The sequence below is a fragment of the Lampris incognitus genome, chromosome 3 (genome assembly GCF_029633865.1).
Source record: "Lampris incognitus isolate fLamInc1 chromosome 3, fLamInc1.hap2, whole genome shotgun sequence".
NCBI lineage: Eukaryota > Metazoa > Chordata > Actinopteri > Lampriformes > Lampridae > Lampris > Lampris incognitus.
Window position 1 is genome coordinate 67,583,116 of NC_079213.1, and position 20,443 is coordinate 67,603,558.

The following is a 20,443-nucleotide window of genomic DNA, read 5'->3' on the forward strand; positions in this document are numbered from 1 at the left end:
TGGTTCTCTACCAGAAAATGGTGGATTGCTCCCTCCGGGTAGGGGATGAGTTGGTGCCCCAAGTGAAGGAGTTCAAGTATATCTCAGGGTCTTCTTCACGAGTGAGGGTAGGATGGAGCGGGAGATTGACAGGCAGATTGGTGCAGCATCAGCAGTAATGTGGACATTGTACCGGACCGTTGTGGTGAAGAGAGAGCTGAGCTGGAAAGCAAAGCTCTCAGTTTACCAGTCAATCTTCATTCCAACCCTCACCTATGGTCATGAGCTTTGGGTAGTGACTGAAAGGGTGAGACTGCGGATACAAGCGGCTAAAATGAGTTTCCTCCGTAGGGTGTCTGGACCCAGCCTTAGAGATAGGGTGAGGAGCTCGGACATCCGGAGGGAGCTCGGAGTAGAGCCGCTGCTCCTTCGCGTCGAAAGGAGCCAGCTGAGGCGGTTCGGGCATCTGATTAGGATGCCTCCTAGGCGCCTTCCTTTGGAGGTTTACCAGGCACAGCCAACTGGGAGGAGACCCCCAGGGTAGACCCAGAACTCACTGGAGGGACTACATGTCCAATCTGGCCTGGGAATGCCTTGGGATCCCCCAGGAGGAGCTTGAGGGTGTTGCTGGGGAGAGGGACGTCTGGAGTGCCTACTTAGCTTGCTGCCACCGCGACCCGACCCCGGAAAAGCGGCTGAAGATGAGAGATGAGAGAAATAGTGTTTAGGAAGTATGTGTGTGTGTGTGTGTGTGTGTTTCACCAAAAAAATTGGGCTTCTGGCAGGTAAGGGGTAAGTGCAGATTGTCATGTGATAGGAAGGTGGGGGGGGGGGCAGAACAATTCCAGCTGTTTTCAGCTGCTCAACCCGGGTACATCTTTTTTCTTTCCCTCTTCCATTTGATGTGTGTGCCAGACTCCTGTTGCATGTTGCTTTCCAGGCTGTCATACACCCCACGCCAGGTGTCTGTTCTGACCTGGTGCTTTATGGGTGATTACAGCATGACCCGATTTGGGTTCGCACGGTCTAATTTAAAGAATGTGGAGGATAATGTACATGTGAGCTACAAATTCATGTAATATGTCACGCATCCCTTCCCTGAAATGGCTCTCTTTCCTGTGTAACAGGCGGGAAGAGCAGAATGTTCCCCACAGCCAAGGCTCAGTGTTTTCGGTTTTTACCGATTTTCACCGAAAAACACCCAGATTTGTTTAAACTGATTATCACACGCATTTTATGTTTCCACGGATCCAAAAGTTGTTCCTGTTCGTGTGAGGTTATGTAACAGTAGCCTCTTGTGGCGGAATTCGGCATGCTGGATGGCTTTGAAAAATAAAAACTGACAACGCTGAACCTTGACCACAGGCAATGTGACAAACTCCGATCTTCTCATCTTCGCCAGAACTTCATCTGTCGAAAGCTGTATTTCCATCAGACCCCTGTTTCCCCGTGTTCAACCAGTGTTTGAACGCAGTCCCGAAAAAGAAGCAGCATGACAAAAGGTCACGATTGGCAGCAGTCCTCAGCACTTGTCTGCCGCTGCATAGGCAAATGTGATTAATTGCTGAATAATCCCACTAAATCTGCTCCAGTCACAGTTGTGACGCTTAAATCCGTTGACAACTGGGTCACCAGCCGCCATCTAGCTGCCACCAGGATGCACAGGATTATTCCATGTGACTTAACCCAGATCCTCATTGGTGGTGACAGATGACACTCCCTCCCCCAACACATGGGGGGGGCACACGGAAGAGGTCTTTTACTACCTTGGTATCATTGCCTCTGCAGGTTGCATTACCTTGCATGCTTATTTACGCTACACTTATTTTACACCTGCAGAAATTAAATTTGTTGATAGAATGAAATGCCTCTTGACACACAGTTTTGTTATGTCAAGGATGCTGTCATCCATTGATAAACGGTTACATTATGATATTGGATAGCCAAAATCATTGTGTTGTTCAATAGCATCCCATTAATATGGACATGACTGAACCCCTCTTTCCTGATGATGGACTGTGTACCCAAATACTGGTTCAGTTAAACCCACTCTCCCCACTGGCACCAGTTGCTATGGTTATAACAACATAATGGTGGCCAGTGACCATCATCACAGATAATGACATTCATCCCGTCGTTTGTTATGGCTTCCGTGTTTCTTTTTTGTGAGTCCTTGGGCTGACGTATTATTGTTTACCACACGTGAGATTTGTGCCGCTCTCTACGTTTCCTTAAAGTGGAACGGCGGCAGTGGCCGCCATAAAAGAAGACAGGGCAGTTTTATGATTACCCACCAAATTCTGCAAATCTCAGGGTAATACTTGTCTGTCGAGGCTAACATCTACTGTCCAGCGATCCAGACAGTCACAAAGCCCGGTCGGATAACTTCGGCATGTGCCACGTGAGGTGGGGGAATGAGGTTTTCTGCTCCTTTTTTTTTCTAAATCAGGGGTTGTTTAATTTCAGTTGTTACCATCCACTGCACAAGCTGAACAGGTTTCCCACTACTCTTCCATACAAGGAGCCCTGGAAGGGCGACAAGAAGCAGATGGTGATTGTGGAAAAAACCTGGGTGAGCTCTGCTGAAGGAGACGGATAAAAACAGAGCGCAGTTATAGTACTTCCAATTCTGGACATCCGGGTTTTCATTCAGAATGTCACTTCAGCTGGGGTGGTGATTCTGTGTTCACTTTAACTCCCGTTGTGAATGTACAACCAGAAGTTCCTTTCTTAACACATACACACACACACACACACACACACACATATATATATATATATATATATATATGTATGTATGTATGTATGTATGTATCCCTCACCCTTTTTGGGCTGGTGTGTGTCTTCCTCAAGCTGGGGTCCTCTACCAGAGGCCTGGGAGTTTGAGGGTTCTGTGCAGTATCTTAGCTGTTCCTAGGACTGCACTCTTCTGGACAGAGACCTCAGATGTTGTTCCTGGAATCTGCTGAAGCCTCTTTCTCAGTTTGGGGGTCACAGCCTCTAGTGCTCCTATTACCACTGGGACTACTGTGGATTTCACCTTCCACATCTGATCTAGTCCTTCCCTCAGCCCTTGGTATTTCTCTAGCTTCTCTTGCTCTTTCTTCCTGATGTTGCCATCGCTCAGGATTGCTGCATCGATCACGACTGCTGTCTTCTGTTCCTTGTCGACCACCACAATGTCTGGTTGGTTAGCCAGCACCTGCCTGTCAGGCTGGAACTTGAAGTCCCACAGGATCTTAGCTCTGCCATTCTCAACCACCTCTAGCGGTGTCTCCCATTTGGACTTGGAGACTTCCAGTCTGTATTCAGTACAGATATTCCTGTATACTATCCCAGCCACTTGGTTATGCCTTTCAGTGTATGCTTTCCCAGCTAGCATCTTACACCCTGCTACTAAGTGCTGGACTGTCTCAGGGGCGTCTTTGCACAGCCTGCATCTTGGGTCTTGTCTGGTGTGGTAGTGTATATATATATAAAATCATTACAAAATCATTTCAGCACCTATAGTTATCACTCAACTGCTCATAAATCTAGAAAATAGTCTGCTGTCTGTCAACAAAGGACCTACTATACATAAGTAACTATACTCCTTTAAGAGGTATCATTGTTTTGTTATGTACAGTAGTATTAGTTTTGTGCCATTAATGATTTTCTAAGTTGTAATGTCATTCTTATGAACTGTTATTGTGCAATGTGAAAATTTTTGATTTCCGAATGTTAAGACTTGGAATCTCCTCCAACAGTTTCAGAATGTCGGTAATTTGATGCCTTTGTGTGTGTCTGTGTGGTACTAGAATCGGTCAGAAGCACCGAGTCACGATCCATAATTTAAAACCACAAGGTCCGAGGGCTCTTGTCGATATTGTGGATTAACAAATGAGATTATATTCTGTATAGGTCACTTTTTTTTGGTATGGAGGCATGACATTCATGGAAGACACCTTTGAGGGCCTCTGGGTAGCATGGCGGTCTATTCTGTTGCCTACCAACACGGGTATGGCCGGTTGGAATCCCCGTGTTACCTCCGGCTTGGTCGGGCATCCCTACAGACACAATTGCCTGTGTCTGCGGGTGGGAAGCCGGATGTGGGTGTGTGTCCTGGACGCTGCACTAGCGCCTCCTTTGGTCGGTTGGGGCCCCTGTTCGGGAGGGGGAACTGGGGGGAATAGCGTGATCCTCCCACGCGCTACTTCCCCCTGGTGAAACTCCTCACTGTCAGGTGAAAAGAAGCGGCTGGCGACTCCACATGTATCGGAGGAGGCTTGTGGTATTCTGCAGCCCTCCCCGGATTGGCAGAGGGGGTGGAGCAGCGATTGGGATAGCTCGGAAGAGCGGGGTGATTGGCCGGGGAAAAAAAAGGGGGGGGGGTCCAAAAGAAAAGAAGACACCTTGGAGTTGTTTTGACCTTTTCTTTGACCTTGTTTAAGGAAAGACATGGGACTCACTGTCCGTCTCCGCTGCCTCTCCGTGCCAACAAGAGAAGATGTCTTCATGATTCTACACAAAGGGCCTCTTCCCCACGAGCACAACGGCTGCATTTACACAGAAGCAGGAAATGTGTTAAGTTCTTTGTACAACTTCTCACATCTGTTCAAAACAAGGGCAAGTCCGGTTCCTTGGAGTTTGTTTGCACTATAAGGGTTAAAAATACAGCTTTTGTTTTTTCTGTTCAGTTGCAGGTTTCTGTGTAGATGCAGGTTTCTGTCTAGAAGCAGGTTTCTGTGCAGATGCAGGTTTCTGTGTAGAAGCAGGTTTCTGTTCAGTTGCAGGTTTCTGTGTAGATGCAGGTTTCTGTGCAGATGCAGGTTTCTGTGTAGAAGCAGGATTCTGTTCAGTTGCAGGTTTCTGTGCAGATGCAGGTTTCTGTGTAGAAGCAGGTTTCTGTGTAGATGCAGGTTTCTGTGTAGATGCAGGTTTCTGTGCAGATGCAGGTTTCTGTGTAGAAGCAGGTTTCTGTGCAGATGCAGGTTTCTGTGCAGATGCAGGTTTCTGTGCAGAAGCAGGTTTCTGTGCAGATGCAGGTTTCTGTGTAGATGCGGCTTTATTTCAAACCTTTTCCTCGGTTCACGACGGAGCAGTGAACCGAGCACAATGATGCTTTTGGAACACAGCTACAGTTTTCAGTGTTTGTATTTTTTTTTTTAATTTTCAAGAGAAACGATTCAAGAAAAACGGAACACCCGATTTGTTGCCCATCAGTTAGCAATAAAGCTTTTCTTTTAAGGGCAAACACGAAGGACAAAAATCAACCGGTCCGGCTGGGGTTAGAACAGGTTCGGTTTTTCTTGTGCAAGTCGAGCCTCTGGCGCGTGCCCTCTATGCTACACTGCATCGCCTTTGTACCGTGTTGGTTATACGACAAACTCATCAGTGAGACTGAATGTGTAGTATTGAATGTGTGTGTGTGTGTGTGCGCGTGTGTGAGATCACAAAGCTTTGCAATACTTTGGTGTTTCTGATCTGAGCTACTTTGACAGCTGTAGATATATAGATATAACCTGCTGTGCTCATTGCCATGTACAGTTTGCTTTTCAAGTATTTGGAATTTTTCTTTTCCTGAAACTACTGTAAATTTTGCAGTATTTTATATCATGATGGCACTGATATTGTTTTACTGTGAATAAGGTATTTCTAGAAGCAATTTAAGCATGCTGGCTTACCACCGTAATACAGTGTACAAAACAAAATTGTTCACCAACCGGATTTCCTTAGGTGATGACATCGCGTTTGACGCTTTTGGACTGACACGACACCAAGATGAACGTTGACTTTTATTTATTCCCCCCCCTCCCCCCTAATGTGTATTTATGAACATTTTTCTCCATAAGACGTTGTCTTTTCTTTTGAAAAATGTTTTGCTCTCTCCTTTTTTTGAGCAGAAGGAATTGTCTTTTACATTCCTAAAATAAACTGTGGACTGAAACTCAAGTGAGTCCTCGGACTCGTCCCCAGTTTTTGCTTTTCACAGTAATTGCCGTAGGATAAAAGTGAGTACTGACCAATATAAAACCGCTCGGCTCATACGTTCAATCCCTATTCATGGACTTATCCCTCGCTTCAGACCGGACCAAACCCTCTGCTCAAACCACTTCCTTGTTATACACAGTAGATATTACATACTTCGATATTTTTCAGGCATATTTGTGAATCGAAAGGGTGTACACGAATAAAAAAAATGCCCATATTGCTGATGTCAATAAAAGTTGCAATTCAAAAAAAAAAAGAAAAAGATAAGATGCAATAGGAAGAAGTGCAAAAATATTAGCTGTTATCTCACCTGAGACCCAATCTGTGGCAAACCTCCTCCCACATACAGTTCCAGACTACAGGCTCAAAATAGAAACGACACAAGCTGACAATTCTTTTCTTACGAAGACTTGACGTAGGCCAAGTTTCTGTGGCTCATGCACACGTAAATACGCTTTTAAATGTAACCAAAGCGACGCATAGAATCAATTGAGCTACCCTATACTGCCCTCAAGTGCTTGTTACAGGTACTTTATCTTAATCTCAATAGGAAACTCGCATAAAAGACTGACGATATTCGTAGGGTTTTGACATTACAGGGAGAAGAGCTAGTTCCTTTACATGAAGAGGCTCAGAAATACAAAAAATAAAGGGAAAAAAAAACAACTGACAGGAAACCTTGTGAATCATCCTTTGGATTCTGATTTAGATCTTTCCCACTTTGTGGCACAGATCTGAACCCCCAAGAGACCGCGGGAAATCTGACGCGGTTGCTCTGAGAAATCCGCAGCCTCTCCCGTTTTCAAGCTAACGCAGCTTAAATATCCCCTCCGGTCCCTGGGTATCGAAGGCGTCTGGTTTGACTCCAGAGGGTGACGTCCAACTCCCGTTAGAGATGGAGCGAAAACAAAACTTGGGGGACATCACCGACCGCTTCCAACTCTACATGGCTGCATTAACACGTAACGAACCAAATACCTGATGTGTAATGTTTCACGGTGCCGATGACTGAATGCCCCCCCCCCTTCCCTCCAATAGATAGTATCTGGAAGGATCATCTGCACCTCCAGTGGGGTTCGGTGACCTCCACGAAACACAAGAGGTTCAACACCACCGTCTGTCACCGCCACATGCCCGTTCACCAACATCACAGGCAATATTATCGTCCACTGCTCAAAGTCCACATCATTAGGAGGGCGCGTAGGGTTGCTACAGGCTTTTGACTAAACTTGAAGTTGTTTGTTTAGATTTAAGTTCACATTCAGCATAGAGTACAGCTGCGAGGTTATACTGGGCATACCTTTGATAGGTCATGATTAGAACGTAGCACAATGTCTTAATATATTCATATGGTAACATAATTATGACAATTGGAATAACATTTCAGCAGATCTGTATGAAGAAAAAAAAAACATTGAATGAAAAATAGAGCGAACTTAAAAACAAGGTGGACTGAAGTTGCTGTCTTTACACCATAGAGGTGATGGGTAGATACATAGAACGGTTAGGGATGTGGCCCGTGGTCGGGGAGGAGCAGGTTCCAAGTTGGGGCTCAAAAGTCAGCCTCTTACTCAGACCCTCACTAGTGGCCAGTTTGGTCAAAGTCTGCTGGTTCGGGATCAGTGCTGCTGCATGCTGGTCAGCTCCTTAATCAGGCACTTGAAGGCGATTCTGTTGTCAGGGAACTGCTCCCAGCATTTACGCATCAGCTCATACACCTGCGAAATACACACAAATGCAAACACACACAAAATGAGAATTTATGCCTTTACACCCAAGCTCTGGCCTCAGAACTTGATCCAGGTCTTTACAAAAGACCCCCAGAGTAAGACTGCAGCAATAACAGCTACATATGAGGACTATGATAATGCATATCATGCTGCAAAGGAGTTATGAGAGAAAGAGAGAGAGAGAGACTCAGAAAATGCTGCCATTTTTTAAAATGTGTCACTGAATCCACATGTGCAGGAGAGATGCAAGTCATGTTTCAATTATGACCGATTCTTACCTGTTCAGGACAGCTCTCAGGACGTGGCAACCTCCTCCCTTCCTCCAGCACTTTCACCAATCGGGTGACAGTCATCTGACCATGTGTTCGGCCAATCATGTTGAGGAAAAGCTGTGTGTGGAGGCGGGAAAAGCGTTTAAAATCCCCCAACGCCAGAACTGTTTACACATTTTTACAGCTCAACTTTTAACAACTTCAAATTTACAACTACAGCTTCAATTTTAGAGGAACATGGGATTTGCATATGAAAAGCTATGTTTTTTTTTTGGGGGGGGGGGGGTGGTTTCAACCTTTAAAAAAGAATAACCAGTTAAGCAAGGTCAAATACTTCTTTAATTGGTCAACAGATCGTTAATCCAACCTGTGGACCAAAGCTGCCATATTATTTATATTAGCCATATAGGAGGTAGAACGTCTGTGTATGTGTGTGTGTGTGTGTGTGTGTGTGTATGTGTGTATGTGTGTATGTGTGTGTATATATATATATATATATATATATATATATATATATATATATATATATATATATATATATATATATATATACTGATGGGAGTTGTACTGAGAGTATGAGTGAAGAATTCTTTGTTGTTAGCACTCAATCCCTTGCAAATAACGATGACAGAAAGTGTGTACATGTACGTATAAGTCACTATGACAACAGTGGTAGTTGACAGGCTGATTGTAAATAGAGTCAGCCTTTGGTATATCAAGCCCTTGGAACTGACACAATACAGTTTGGCCACAGCCCCTGGGTGCGTCTGTCATCTGCCTCTCTGGGCAGAGACTGCCACCACCTGCCACATACAGACTGTGTGTTGCATGTGCACGAACGTGTGAATGCTTGTGTCTCTCTATCACTACTTCCCCAACAATACTTTGAAAATATAAAAAGACTAAGGTACAGTGTGTAGGGCTATTATCATCCAAACAAAAGTGTTAAGTCTCCCACCATCCATTAATAAAAACACAAGTAGACATAAACTAGATGGACATAATCTACTACTACTACTACTACTACTACTACTACTAGATGGACACAATAACATGCCAATATAGGCTCCTTTGGGGGCAAAAGCCCAAATGAGTGGTTCTTATACTTTGGATGCAAGAGAATTCCCCAACCATGTACCTTATTGTGTTAAAACCAACCTCCCCGTTCTCCCCAGCAACCATCCAGTAAAAATAACACAGGTATATTTAATATTATGTTTAATGTAAAAGTGTATACACACATGGGAACTGTAACTAATACTGGGAGCCAGTACCAACAACCTCACCCATTCAGCTCTACTGGACTGCCGCACTGAAAACCAACTGAAGGACCAGAGGACAGCCCTTTTGAATCATAGGACATCTTTGGGCCCATAGATGAATTATGGGTATAAAGACATTTGTGGGGGATTCTACTACTAAAATATAAAAAGTTCAAATTCAATCAAGTCACCGGGTGCAGTAAATAACATTAATATTACGAAATAAACCATATGGACTGTAATACTTTTTAATCAAGTAAATCTGAATAACATTATTATCACCATCATTACAACAAAGCTTAATTTATGATTCAGCTCTGTTATAACTGGCTGTTAGATATGTCTACATTTTTACACTTCTGTGGCATGAGCTCAGAGGAAAAATAAAACTCATTCAATATCATATCTAATCTAATAATTATTCATTTTTTGCTGACATTTTGAATGACAAAAATACAACTCGTCATTTAGTTCAGAATTTAATAGACTAAATGGAAAATGGATTTCACTGAGATTGGTATTCATGCATCTGTTATCACAAAATCTCTTTGCACCTTCTGGTTTCTCATGGCGTCACTCGCACTGCTGTTGACCTACAGTCTAATAGCAATCATGGTCTATGAGTCAATTTTCTAAAATTATGCTATTCCTATTTATAGACTGGAAAAATGATCAGTCACCAAGTCCAAATCTAACAGTTACAAACGAATTGTAGGTCCTAATACTGATGTCAAAAATGAGCTGATTTAAACACGCACGCTGAATTTGACAGGCAGTCACTGAGAAGAGGACTTTTTTTGGGGCGCATCACTATTGCTCCCTTGTGGCTACTTTAATTTTGCGTTCATTTTATTACGGCCTTTGGGGAATTGTTGATCCTACACCCACCCACACACACACATCTGGGAAAAGACAGGCAGAGGTCTGTGTGTACTAACCGTCATGGGGCTGAAGGATGGGTCACAGTAAGTGATGAGCTCATACATAGTCACACCGAAGGACCACACATCTGAAGCACGGTAGAACTTAGAGTGCGTCAGACACTCTGGGGCATACCTGACACACAAAAGGCAGAAAGAGAGCCAAACATGTTAAAAAATAATAATAATGATAATTTTTATATATACACTACCGTTCAAAAGTTTGGGATCACCCAAACAATTTTGTGTTTTCCATGAAAAGTCACACTTATTCACCACCATATGTTGTGAAATGAATAGAAAATAGAGTCAAGACATTGACAAGGTTAGAAATAATGATTTGTATTTGAAATAAGATTTTTTTTACATCAAACTTTGCTTTCGTCAAAGAATCCTCCATTTGCAGCAATTACAGCATTGCAGACCTTTGGCATTCTAGCTGTTAATTTGTTGAGGTAATCTGGAGAAATTGCACCCCACGCTTCCAGAAGCAGCTCCCACAAGTTGGATTGGTTGGACTGGCACTTCTTGCGTACCATACGGTCAAGCTGCTCCCACAACAGCTCAATGGGGTTCAGATCTGGTGACTGCGCTGGCCACTCCATTACCGATAGAATACCAGCTGCCTGCTTCTGCTCTAAATAGTTCTTGCACAATTTGGAGGTGTGTTTAGGGTCATTGTCCTGTTGTAGGATGAAATTGGCTCCAATCAAGCGCTGTCCACTGGGTATGGCATGGCGTTGCAAAATGGAGTGATAGCCTTCCTTATTCAGAATCCCTTTTACCCTGTACAAATCTCCCACCTTACCAGCACCAAAGCAACCCCAGACCATCACATTACCTCCACCATGCTTAACAGATGGCGTCAGGCATTCTTCCAGCATCTTTTCATTTGTTCTGCGTCTCACAAACGTTCTTCTTTGTGATCCAAACACCTCAAACTTGGATTCATCCGTCCACAACACTTTTTTCCAGTCTTCCTCTGTCCAATGTCTGTGTTCTTTTGCCCATCTTAATCTTTTTCTTTTATTGGTCAGTCTCAGATATGGCTTTTTCTTTGCCACTCTGCCCTGAAGCCCAGAATCCCGCAGCCGCCTCTTCACTGTAGATGTTGACACTGGTGTTTTGCGGGTACTATTTAATGAAGATGCCAGTTGGGGACCTGTGAGGCGTCTGTTTCTCAAACTAGAGACTCTAATGTACTTATCTTCTTGCTCAGTTGTGCAACGCGGCCTCCCACTTCTTTTTCTACTCTGGTTAGAGCCCGTTTGTGCTGTCCTCTGAAGGGAGTAGTACACACCGGTGTAGGAAATCTTCAATTTCTCAGCAATTTCTCGCATGGAATAGCCTTCATTTCTAAGAACAAGAATAGACTGTCGAGTTTCAGATGAAAGTTCTCTTTTTCTGGCCATTTTGAGCGTTTAATTGACCCCACAAATGTGATGCTCCAGAAACTCAATCTGCTCAAAGAAGTGCCCATCCAACCAATCCAACTTGTGGGAGCTGCTTCTGGAAGCGTGGGGTGCAATTTCTCCAGATTACCTCAACAAATTAACAGCTAGAATGCCAAAGGTCTGCAATGCTGTAATTGCTGCAAATGGAGGATTCTTTGACGAAAGCAAAGTTTGATGTAAAAAAAATCTTATTTCAAATACAAATCATTATTTCTAACCTTGTCAATGTCTTGACTCTATTTTCTATTCATTTCACAACATATGGTGGTGAATAATTGTGACTTTTCATGGAAAACACAAAATTGTTTGGGTGATCCCAAACTTTTGAACGGTAGTGTATATATATATATATATATATATATATATATATATATATATATATATATAAGCAAAGACACAGCAGCACTTTGGCGTAATTAGCACAGTCCTGGGTTCAATTTCAGCCCATCTGTGTGGAGCTTTCATGTTCTCCCCAGGTATGTGTGGGTTTCCTTGGATAGAGGAGGTATAGTTAATGGTTGGATGGACAAAGACATGTGCACTAATATCTTACAATGCCTTTTTTTTTTTTTACAAATCTATATACAAATCTATATACATAAATGCTTTCACTCAAAAATATAAACCATAGCCTTGGGACTTACGGTAAAGTGTATGTATGTTGTGGTTCTAACGTTGCCACTAGGGGGCAAGGCACTAATAGGAAGATCTATTTGTTCTGATTTATATACTTGGTCTGACTTTTCTAGTATGCCCCATATAAAACACTCAAGTCCGGATGCACTAAATCTCCAAAGTAAAGAAGAGGACCCATGGAAGACTCTAGATGTTCTCTTACAGATGTTGTTCATCAGCCAGAACTACCAAGACATTATTCACTCGTACTTCAGCTCCAGTCTAACTTCCTCGTTCCAAAAGCTCAAAAACCAGCTTCCATCATATTACTCAGAATTGGATTATCAGAGTATAATTTTGGGAAACCTGGGTTCCAGTGAAAAGCTAATCAAGTGTCAGGGAACAAGAACAGACCTCTCAGTAAGACTGTTGGTGCCATACAAACTTTTATTATAACAGAACTTCATGAATACTGTCCCGGGGCCTGGCTAGTGAGCATACATAAACCTTCTAACACTCTTGTACCTGACCCTCGTACCACTCCACTTAATACCAGCTTTCCTATGTCTCCTCCATGTTCCCAGTCCTTGAGGCGAGGTTTTGGTCATTCTGACACTCCACTTAATTCACTGTACAAAAGGGACAGTTTTATGACAGGCTTTTCAAATTTTGATTGCTTTTTAAAAAAAAAAAATCATCCACTTCCTGCCTCTGTTGACGTTAAAGTAAAATGACCCTGCTTAGTGTACTCCCTCTTTTTTCCCCTCTCAGGGGCTCTGCCTCCTCTGGCCTTCCCTATTGTCGCTTTTGTTCCTGCTCTCCCACTCACCAGTGTCTCTCTCTTCCTCCTCTTCCCTCTCATCCTCTCTGTCCCCAGATAACCTGCTAACCCCCCCCCCATTTCTTTACCTGACACTTCTGTCTTACCAGAACACTGGACTGTCATGGTCGTCCTTGACAGTGTAATAGCCCTCATTGTCTTTGATGCTCTTGGTGAGGCCAAAGTCGCCGATCTTCACTGTGCTCTCGTTCTCTACCAGGACGTTCCGAGCAGCCAGGTCCCGGTGGATGTAATTGCGAGATCCCAGGTAGTCCATTCCCTAGGCAGAGACAGACAGAGAAGCAGGGATCAGAGATTTAAGTGATACAGTGTGTTGGTACAGTGAATGGACGGTGAGACTGCTTTCATGGAACCAAACAATCCTACTAAGGAGGTGCTCCTGAGAAAGTGGAGCAATACACAAAATCCTGGGGAAGCAATGGGGAGTCTTACCACTGCTGTTCATGCAACATTGTACAGTAACACTATTCCAGAACAGAATGCTAAAGCACTCATACTGTGCAAGACCTTTACAGGTGGAAAATATACTGTAACGACTGGACAGCAAAGCCATAACAAATGGATGTGTTGTAATGAGGGCATTAAGATGTAACTCTATTCTAAGTACACATACTGGTATATAGCCACTGCACGGAACACCCTTTACAAAGTGTTTTTCTGTATTGTTACACCATTGTTTGTTTGTCTGTCTATCTGTACAACAGTGTCTTGCTATTAAGTGACCATGTACAAAATTTTATTTTGACTTCACCATGCTGAGTCCTACATGTGGTATAAAAGTATATGACAGGAACCAGCTCAGTCTTATGGCAAGCTACGACTGAATACAGATCACTTACTCTCTTCTTGCACTTAAGTTGAGGACCTGTTGTCCCTGACTGTGCATGTAAATGTGTACCCATTACAATGACTATCCCTTACTAAGAAAACTAACGAAGCTTCGGTTTACCAGAATTGATTCCAACTCATGAGTTTCTAAATTTGTCGCCTCTGGCAGTTTACATAGCACCTCAGTGTAGACTACACAGCAAGGGCTGGCCAGAAAGCCACTGTAAATGCCTTGCATTTCCGTTGTGTATCCTCATGCTGACAGAAGTGTCCTGTGGAGTTTATTTATCTGAGCCAACAGGTGGAAGGGAGAACTGTATTACCTGGCAGATTTGGACAGCATAGCTAAGCAGGACATTGAGGCTGGTCTTGCTTCTGTTCCTAGGGAGGTAATCCTTCAGACTGCCAGCTGGAAGGTACTCCATAATCAGCTTGATGCCCCGACCACCTAACAAACAGATACACACACATTAACATAAAGATGCACGTGCCCATATACCTTCAGAAACACACAAATATAAACGCTAGAGTGTGGGACTTTTACATATAAATGATCGTCCGTTAAATTCAAGCCCTTGCCAAATGTGTTCAAACAACACCGATTAAGCCTATCACCGTAAATCTATTTCACAGTATCAATCTGGTGTCTGCGGCAACTTTCCCACGCTGGAGCACCGGTACCAATGTGTTTTATGTAAATCAGCAAACTCTGCCTCTCATTGGTTAAGGGTAAGGTTAGGCTTAGCCAATCAGAGGCATGTGAACACTTTCATCACACGGAAGTTGGATCTAAAGTTGTTTGGAAAAATGATGGACGTGACTGCTTTGCCAGAGCTGAAGTAGGGACAGAGTAGTTTCTGATGCTCCAGAGGAAAATGAAACTGCAATCAGAGGAAGGATTAAAGTAAAAAAAAGAAAGCGATGGATGGTGAGGACAAACATGGATAACCACTGGTATAGCCTTTCCTTGTTGGAGAGTGTGTAAAGAAGAGAAGCCATTACACTTACTCTACCTAAATAATGGATTATTATCTTGGAACTGTGGAAATTTCTGTGTATTTTTGAAACTATTACCTAAGTACATGTTGACAGTGTTTGTACAATTACTCTCACTGCAAGAAGGGGGAGACAAAAGTTCTGCACTGCAGGTTTAAAATACAAATATCTATAAATAGTATATGAATAAATATATATGTAAGTTTGATGACACAGTCATCAACTCATATAAGAAGGTTCATAACAGAGGAAAGAGATGTGTGTGTGTGTGCGTGCGCAATAAATGCACATTTCTGTGTGTATCATCTTAAGCTCACCTTCCTCCTGGCATATGCCCTTGTACTTGACAATGTTCTCGTGGTAGAGCTCTTTAAGGATGCCGATCTCACTCCAGAGATTGTTGCTCTGCTCCTCTCGGTTCTCCGGCTTCAGGGACTTGACGGCAACCATTTCGCCTGTTTTATCCCCCCGAGGATCATAACGACACAGCTCCACCTTGCCGAAGTGGCCCTGGACAAGGGAACATACCAGAGGATTACATCACAGGGCCACATTATGTGTTTTACCAGTTCTGAAAAAGCCCAGAAGAACCACTGCCATTTAAATAGACTCAGGATTACACACTACAAAAAATTTAAAAAAAGATCATTAGTAGATACTGTGAATATTTACAGGCATATAAATATCCCAATTACTTGGTGTAATCAGTTTAATGCAGATTTGATTAAAGTATTTCTGAAGTTTAAAAAAAATGCATCATTCTAATATCCAGGAATACATGGATGCCTAATCTAGTGTCTTTGAATTACACAAACATTCAGTTCACTGCATCTGGTGAAGTTTCACGTGTAGTTGAAAAAGGCAAAAAGAAACCCGACTAAGCATATCACATGCACTATAAATAAATGTAAGGTTTTTTTTTTCAACGTAACCCCAATAAAGAGGACCAGATAATGTCAGTTGCATGATTGTTTCTAAACACATAATACCTTTGTAATGCCCCAACTGGTTTATGATCATATTATTAGTGTGGATGTAAACATATTCATTGATAACAGCACTCAGTAGCTAACCACACTAAGGAACCACAACAACAACAACAACGACGACTACTACTACTACTACTACTTTCGCCTGCTCCCGTTAGGGGTCGCCACAGCGAATCATCCGTTTCCATTTCTTCTCCCTCTGTCACACCAGCCACCTGCGTGTCCTCCCTCACCACATCCATAAATCTTCTCTTTGGCCTTCCTCTTTTCCTCTTCCCTGGCAGCTCCATATTCAGCATCCTTCTCCCAATATACCCGGCACCTCTCCTCCACATATGTCCAAACTATCTCAATCTTGCCTCTCCTGCTTTGTCTCCAAACCGTCCAACCTGAGCAGTCCCTCTAATATAATCGTTCTTAATCCTGTCCTTCTTCGTCACTCCCAATGAGAATCTTAGCATCTTCAACTCTGCCACCTCCAGCTCCACCTCCTGTCTTTTCATCAGTGCCGCTGTCTCCAAACCATATAACATAGCTGGTCTCACAGCCATCTTGTAAACCTTCCCTTTAACTCTTGCTGGTACCCTTCTGTTGCAAATCACTCCTGACACTCTTCCCCACCCACTCCACCCTGCTTGCACTCTCTTCTGCACTCCCCATTACTTTGGACAGCTGACCCCAAGTATTTAAACTCATATGCCTTTGTCACCTCTACTTGCATCCTCACCATTCCACTGTCCTCCCTCTCATTCATGCATATGTATTCTGTCTTGCTCCTACTGACTTTCATTCCTTTTCTCTCCTGGGCATACCTCCGCCTCTCCGGGCTCTCCTCAACCTGCACCCTACTCTCGCTACAGATCACAATGTCAGCCGCAAACACCATAGTCCACGGAGACTCCTGCCTGATCTCGTCCATCAACGTGTCCATCACCATTGTAAACAAGAAAGGGTTCAGAGCCGATCCTTGATGTAATCCCACCTCCACCTTGAACCCATCCGTCATTCCTACTGCACACCTCACCACTGTCACACTGCCCTCATACATATCCTGCACCACTCCTACATACTTCTCTGCAATATGTGATCTTTGCATCTCAGAACTACCGACCACTTTAATTATACTCCGTGTTCACCTATACTACACTGAAAATACACTGACACAGCACCTACTTCTGGCCCACATCAAACACTGCGTTTTCTAACTTAAAGCTGAAGTAAGGGGGCGCCCCAGTGGCTCGCCTGGTGGAGTGTGTACCACATGGGGCTGGGTCATTGCTGCAGCGGCCTGGCTTCGCTGCATGTCATCCCCTCTCTCTCCCCTGCGTTTCCTGTCTCTCTCTTGACTTTTGCTGTCAAATAAAGGCAGAAACGGCAAAAAAAAAAAAACTTAAAAAAAAAGAAAAGCTGAAGTAGGTAACAATAAACATTCCAGTCAAATCCTTCTGCCTCTCTCTGCTGCCTTATATCACTCTGCTACGTCCCTCCCACCAAATGACCTCCGCATTGCTCTTCAGCCCCTTACACCACGAAATGTCAACGTGAGATTCGTGAAACTTGCATCATAGTTAATAATCTACCCATGTAAAAAAATGTTTTTTCAGCAAATCTCTTAACTACACTACACTTCACCTGAACAACCATTTCAAGTTGATCTTGTTCATTTTTAGGGTTAGGTTTACAACCACAAGCGACCAGCGGGGCAGGGCGGATGCAAATTGACACGTACGCGTACATCTGCATTTGTAGAACAGCCAATAGGAACGCCCTCTCTCTGAAATGACCCGTGATTGGCTAAAATCTTCCGTCCCGGGCTGGATTTTTTTTTTTAAGCCTGAGTACAGAGCCAAGAGGAGGTGCAGAAGTCTAGTTTTCTCTCAGACCACTTGAATTACAATATGCTGAAAGGTTATTATGGAATTTGTGCCCAGTGACGCCATACAAAAAACTGCCTACCAAAGCTTTAACCTAGGGGTGGGAAATCTTATCCAGAAAGTGCAGGTGTGGGTGCAGGTTTTTGTTACAACCAAGCAGTTACACACCTGATCCCACGAATCAACCAGAAAAGTCTTTGCTGAGGAACTTGATTAGGAGACACAGGTGTGTAACTGCTTGGTTGGAACAAAAACCTGTACGTTCTAGATAAGATTGCCCACCCCTGCTTTAACTCATTTGATTTCAACAATATTTGGTTGAAGAGAGGGCTGACCAAAGCAGAACAACCTGCTTGGCACATTAATGATATTTCTGAGTATAATCCATCCTTTTTCCAAACCGCTTATCTTGCTCTCAGAGTTGCGGGGATGTTGGAGCCTATCCCAGCAGTCATTGGGCTGCAGGCGGGGAGACACCCTGGACAGGCTGCCAGGTCATCACAGGGCACACACACACACACACACACATTCACACCCACCTAGGGGCAATTTAGTACAGCTGATTCATGTGACCTACATGTCTTTGGACTGTGGGAGGAAACTGGAGCACCCGGAGGAAACCCACACAGACACGGGGAGAACATGAAAACTCCACACAGAGGACGACCCAGGACGACCCCCAAGGTTGGACTAGCCCGGGGCTCGAACCCAGGACCTTCTTGCTGTGAGGTGGCCGCGCTAACCATTGCGCCACCGTGCTGCCTCTGTGAGTGTAATGCCATATAAAATGTTGTTGTGATTACCTCTCCCAGATCTCTGATCTTCTTCAGGAATCTTTTCTCAAACACAGTGGGGTCCACCTCTGGTGTGGGCACAGGTTTGATGGATGGGTCTGAAAGACAGAATAGTTCTCACGGTGAGATATACTCCTATGACAGGAGGCAAAACCAAGTCAAAGTTCCTTCAAACACATCTATTAACTGCAGGTGATGGTTATTTGATTATTCTCTACCTCCAAAGCACTTACAGGTAGAAATTAATGAGGAAATTCTTTTTGGTCCATTTCTGTTGCATCGAGTTATTTGGAAACACATTTTTGTACAGAAATCATCTAACTATGACGGACATAACATGTTTGGCATTAGAGTGAGGTATGAAAGGTGTGTCGAGCAAAGCGTCAAATATGAGTATCACACACACAAAATCTGTAACACGGTCAGGACATTGACTCATTTCAGTCCCCTCTTGGGTGTGTACAACTCGCAATTAAATGTGATTAAATAATGTGCGTGTGCCCATCATGGGGTTTTAATCCCAGGTGTCAAAGAAAACAAGCTAAAGCTGTAGTTGGTGTGCTGTAGTATCTGCTTAAGGCCGCCAGGTGGCAGCATAGAGCCGGCTCCAGTTTTGGTGGGGCCCCAGATAAGGGAAGCTTGCAGTACATGAACTTAGTGAACTTCCTCAGGCCAAGTAAACAACTCCTTCCCCCGATCACAGCTCACTAGGTTGTTTCTAGGTGACACTCTCAACACATGCCCAGTGTGAACCATTGTCTTGAATTTGTGCACTTCTATCAAGTTGTGTCTTCCTTACAGTGTATATATGCTACATGTCGCTCCAACTTTTCCTTCATGGCTTACATTTCCAGCTTTTTCCTTTTTAACAACACCAAATAAAGAACGGCCATTTCAGTGTTTTGCTCTACCTAGGTGTGTAGTGGAAGGAACTAAGCCAGATCATTGTTTCATTTTCAAATGTGTACACACTTTTGTCTCTATTTCTTATGAATCTCTTTAATTTTTTCAAAATATATCCCTCAATATTTAATATGTTCACTGGTTAAAAAAGAAAATATCGGCCTTTCTACTGGAAATAAAATCAAGTAAGACAGCTCTGGTCAAATGAAGCCCTGGCTATCAATACTGATGAAGCCTTGAGCTAGACAAGCCATGTTCACCTGATTTAAAATTAAGTCAGACAACATCTTGCCAGCACCAGCAAGATTAGCAGTTTGGTTCATCAGTTTTTTTTTTTCTTGTTTAGTTTGTCCATATGGGACATACTGCAATAATACTTTTTCCACACTACCAACCAATGTCTCCTCACTATTTACACAGAGCAGATGACATTTGTTAGCCTGGTCAGTTTCAGCACCCACCTGGATTGTACATAAAGCACTTAACAGTCTGTGTATCCTTAATGTAAATTCGTATCAAAGCTGTGCTTTTGTTTGGAACACACTCACATCTTTCCACCGAAACATCTTTCAGCTGGAAACTTGGGACACTGTTGAAGCTCACACTGCCAAACGCACACACACCCACACTCCCTTCCACTTGTGCATTTTCAATCTATTCAAGCTATTTTAAATCAGCCGTTTCCCTTCAGTTTCATTTATTTGCTGTTCCCATACCCTTTTCTTTGCTGAATTTTTTGATCAGAAACTTTGTTATAAATTCAGTGTTGTTTTCACTATCTTTATATTTTCCCAAGCCCGTTTTCCTACTTTCTATATTATCTACACAATGTGCCATTTCTTGTTTTTCTTCTTTCCATGTCTCATATAGTTCAAATCCCCCACAACTCTGAAATAAACATGTCTCAACAGACAGTTAGTAGGAAAGCAAAACACACTAAAAAAAACAAAACAAAAAAACAAAAAAAAGGAGAAGAACAGCCTGATGCAATGGCAAAGGCCATGCTGCAATACTGC

General features: G+C 43.3%; 1 protein-coding gene across 1 annotated transcript in view; it reads right to left on the reverse strand.

The window, feature by feature from the left end:
- Nucleotides 1-5,117: 5,117 nt before the first annotated feature.
- jak1 (Janus kinase 1) overlaps nt 5,118-20,443 on the reverse strand; it is a 77,803-nt gene continuing 62,477 nt past the window's right edge. Inside the window, exons 19-25 of the mRNA XM_056277910.1 lie at nt 18,534-18,622; nt 15,185-15,377; nt 14,195-14,319; nt 13,130-13,302; nt 10,152-10,269; nt 7,958-8,068; nt 5,118-7,667 (exon numbers count right to left, since the gene is read on the reverse strand). Of these exons, the coding sequence (XP_056133885.1) occupies nt 7,569-7,667; nt 7,958-8,068; nt 10,152-10,269; nt 13,130-13,302; nt 14,195-14,319; nt 15,185-15,377; nt 18,534-18,622 (908 nt within the window). The 3' untranslated portion in view covers nt 5,118-7,568. The remainder of the gene's footprint in view (nt 7,668-7,957; nt 8,069-10,151; nt 10,270-13,129; nt 13,303-14,194; nt 14,320-15,184; nt 15,378-18,533; nt 18,623-20,443) is intronic.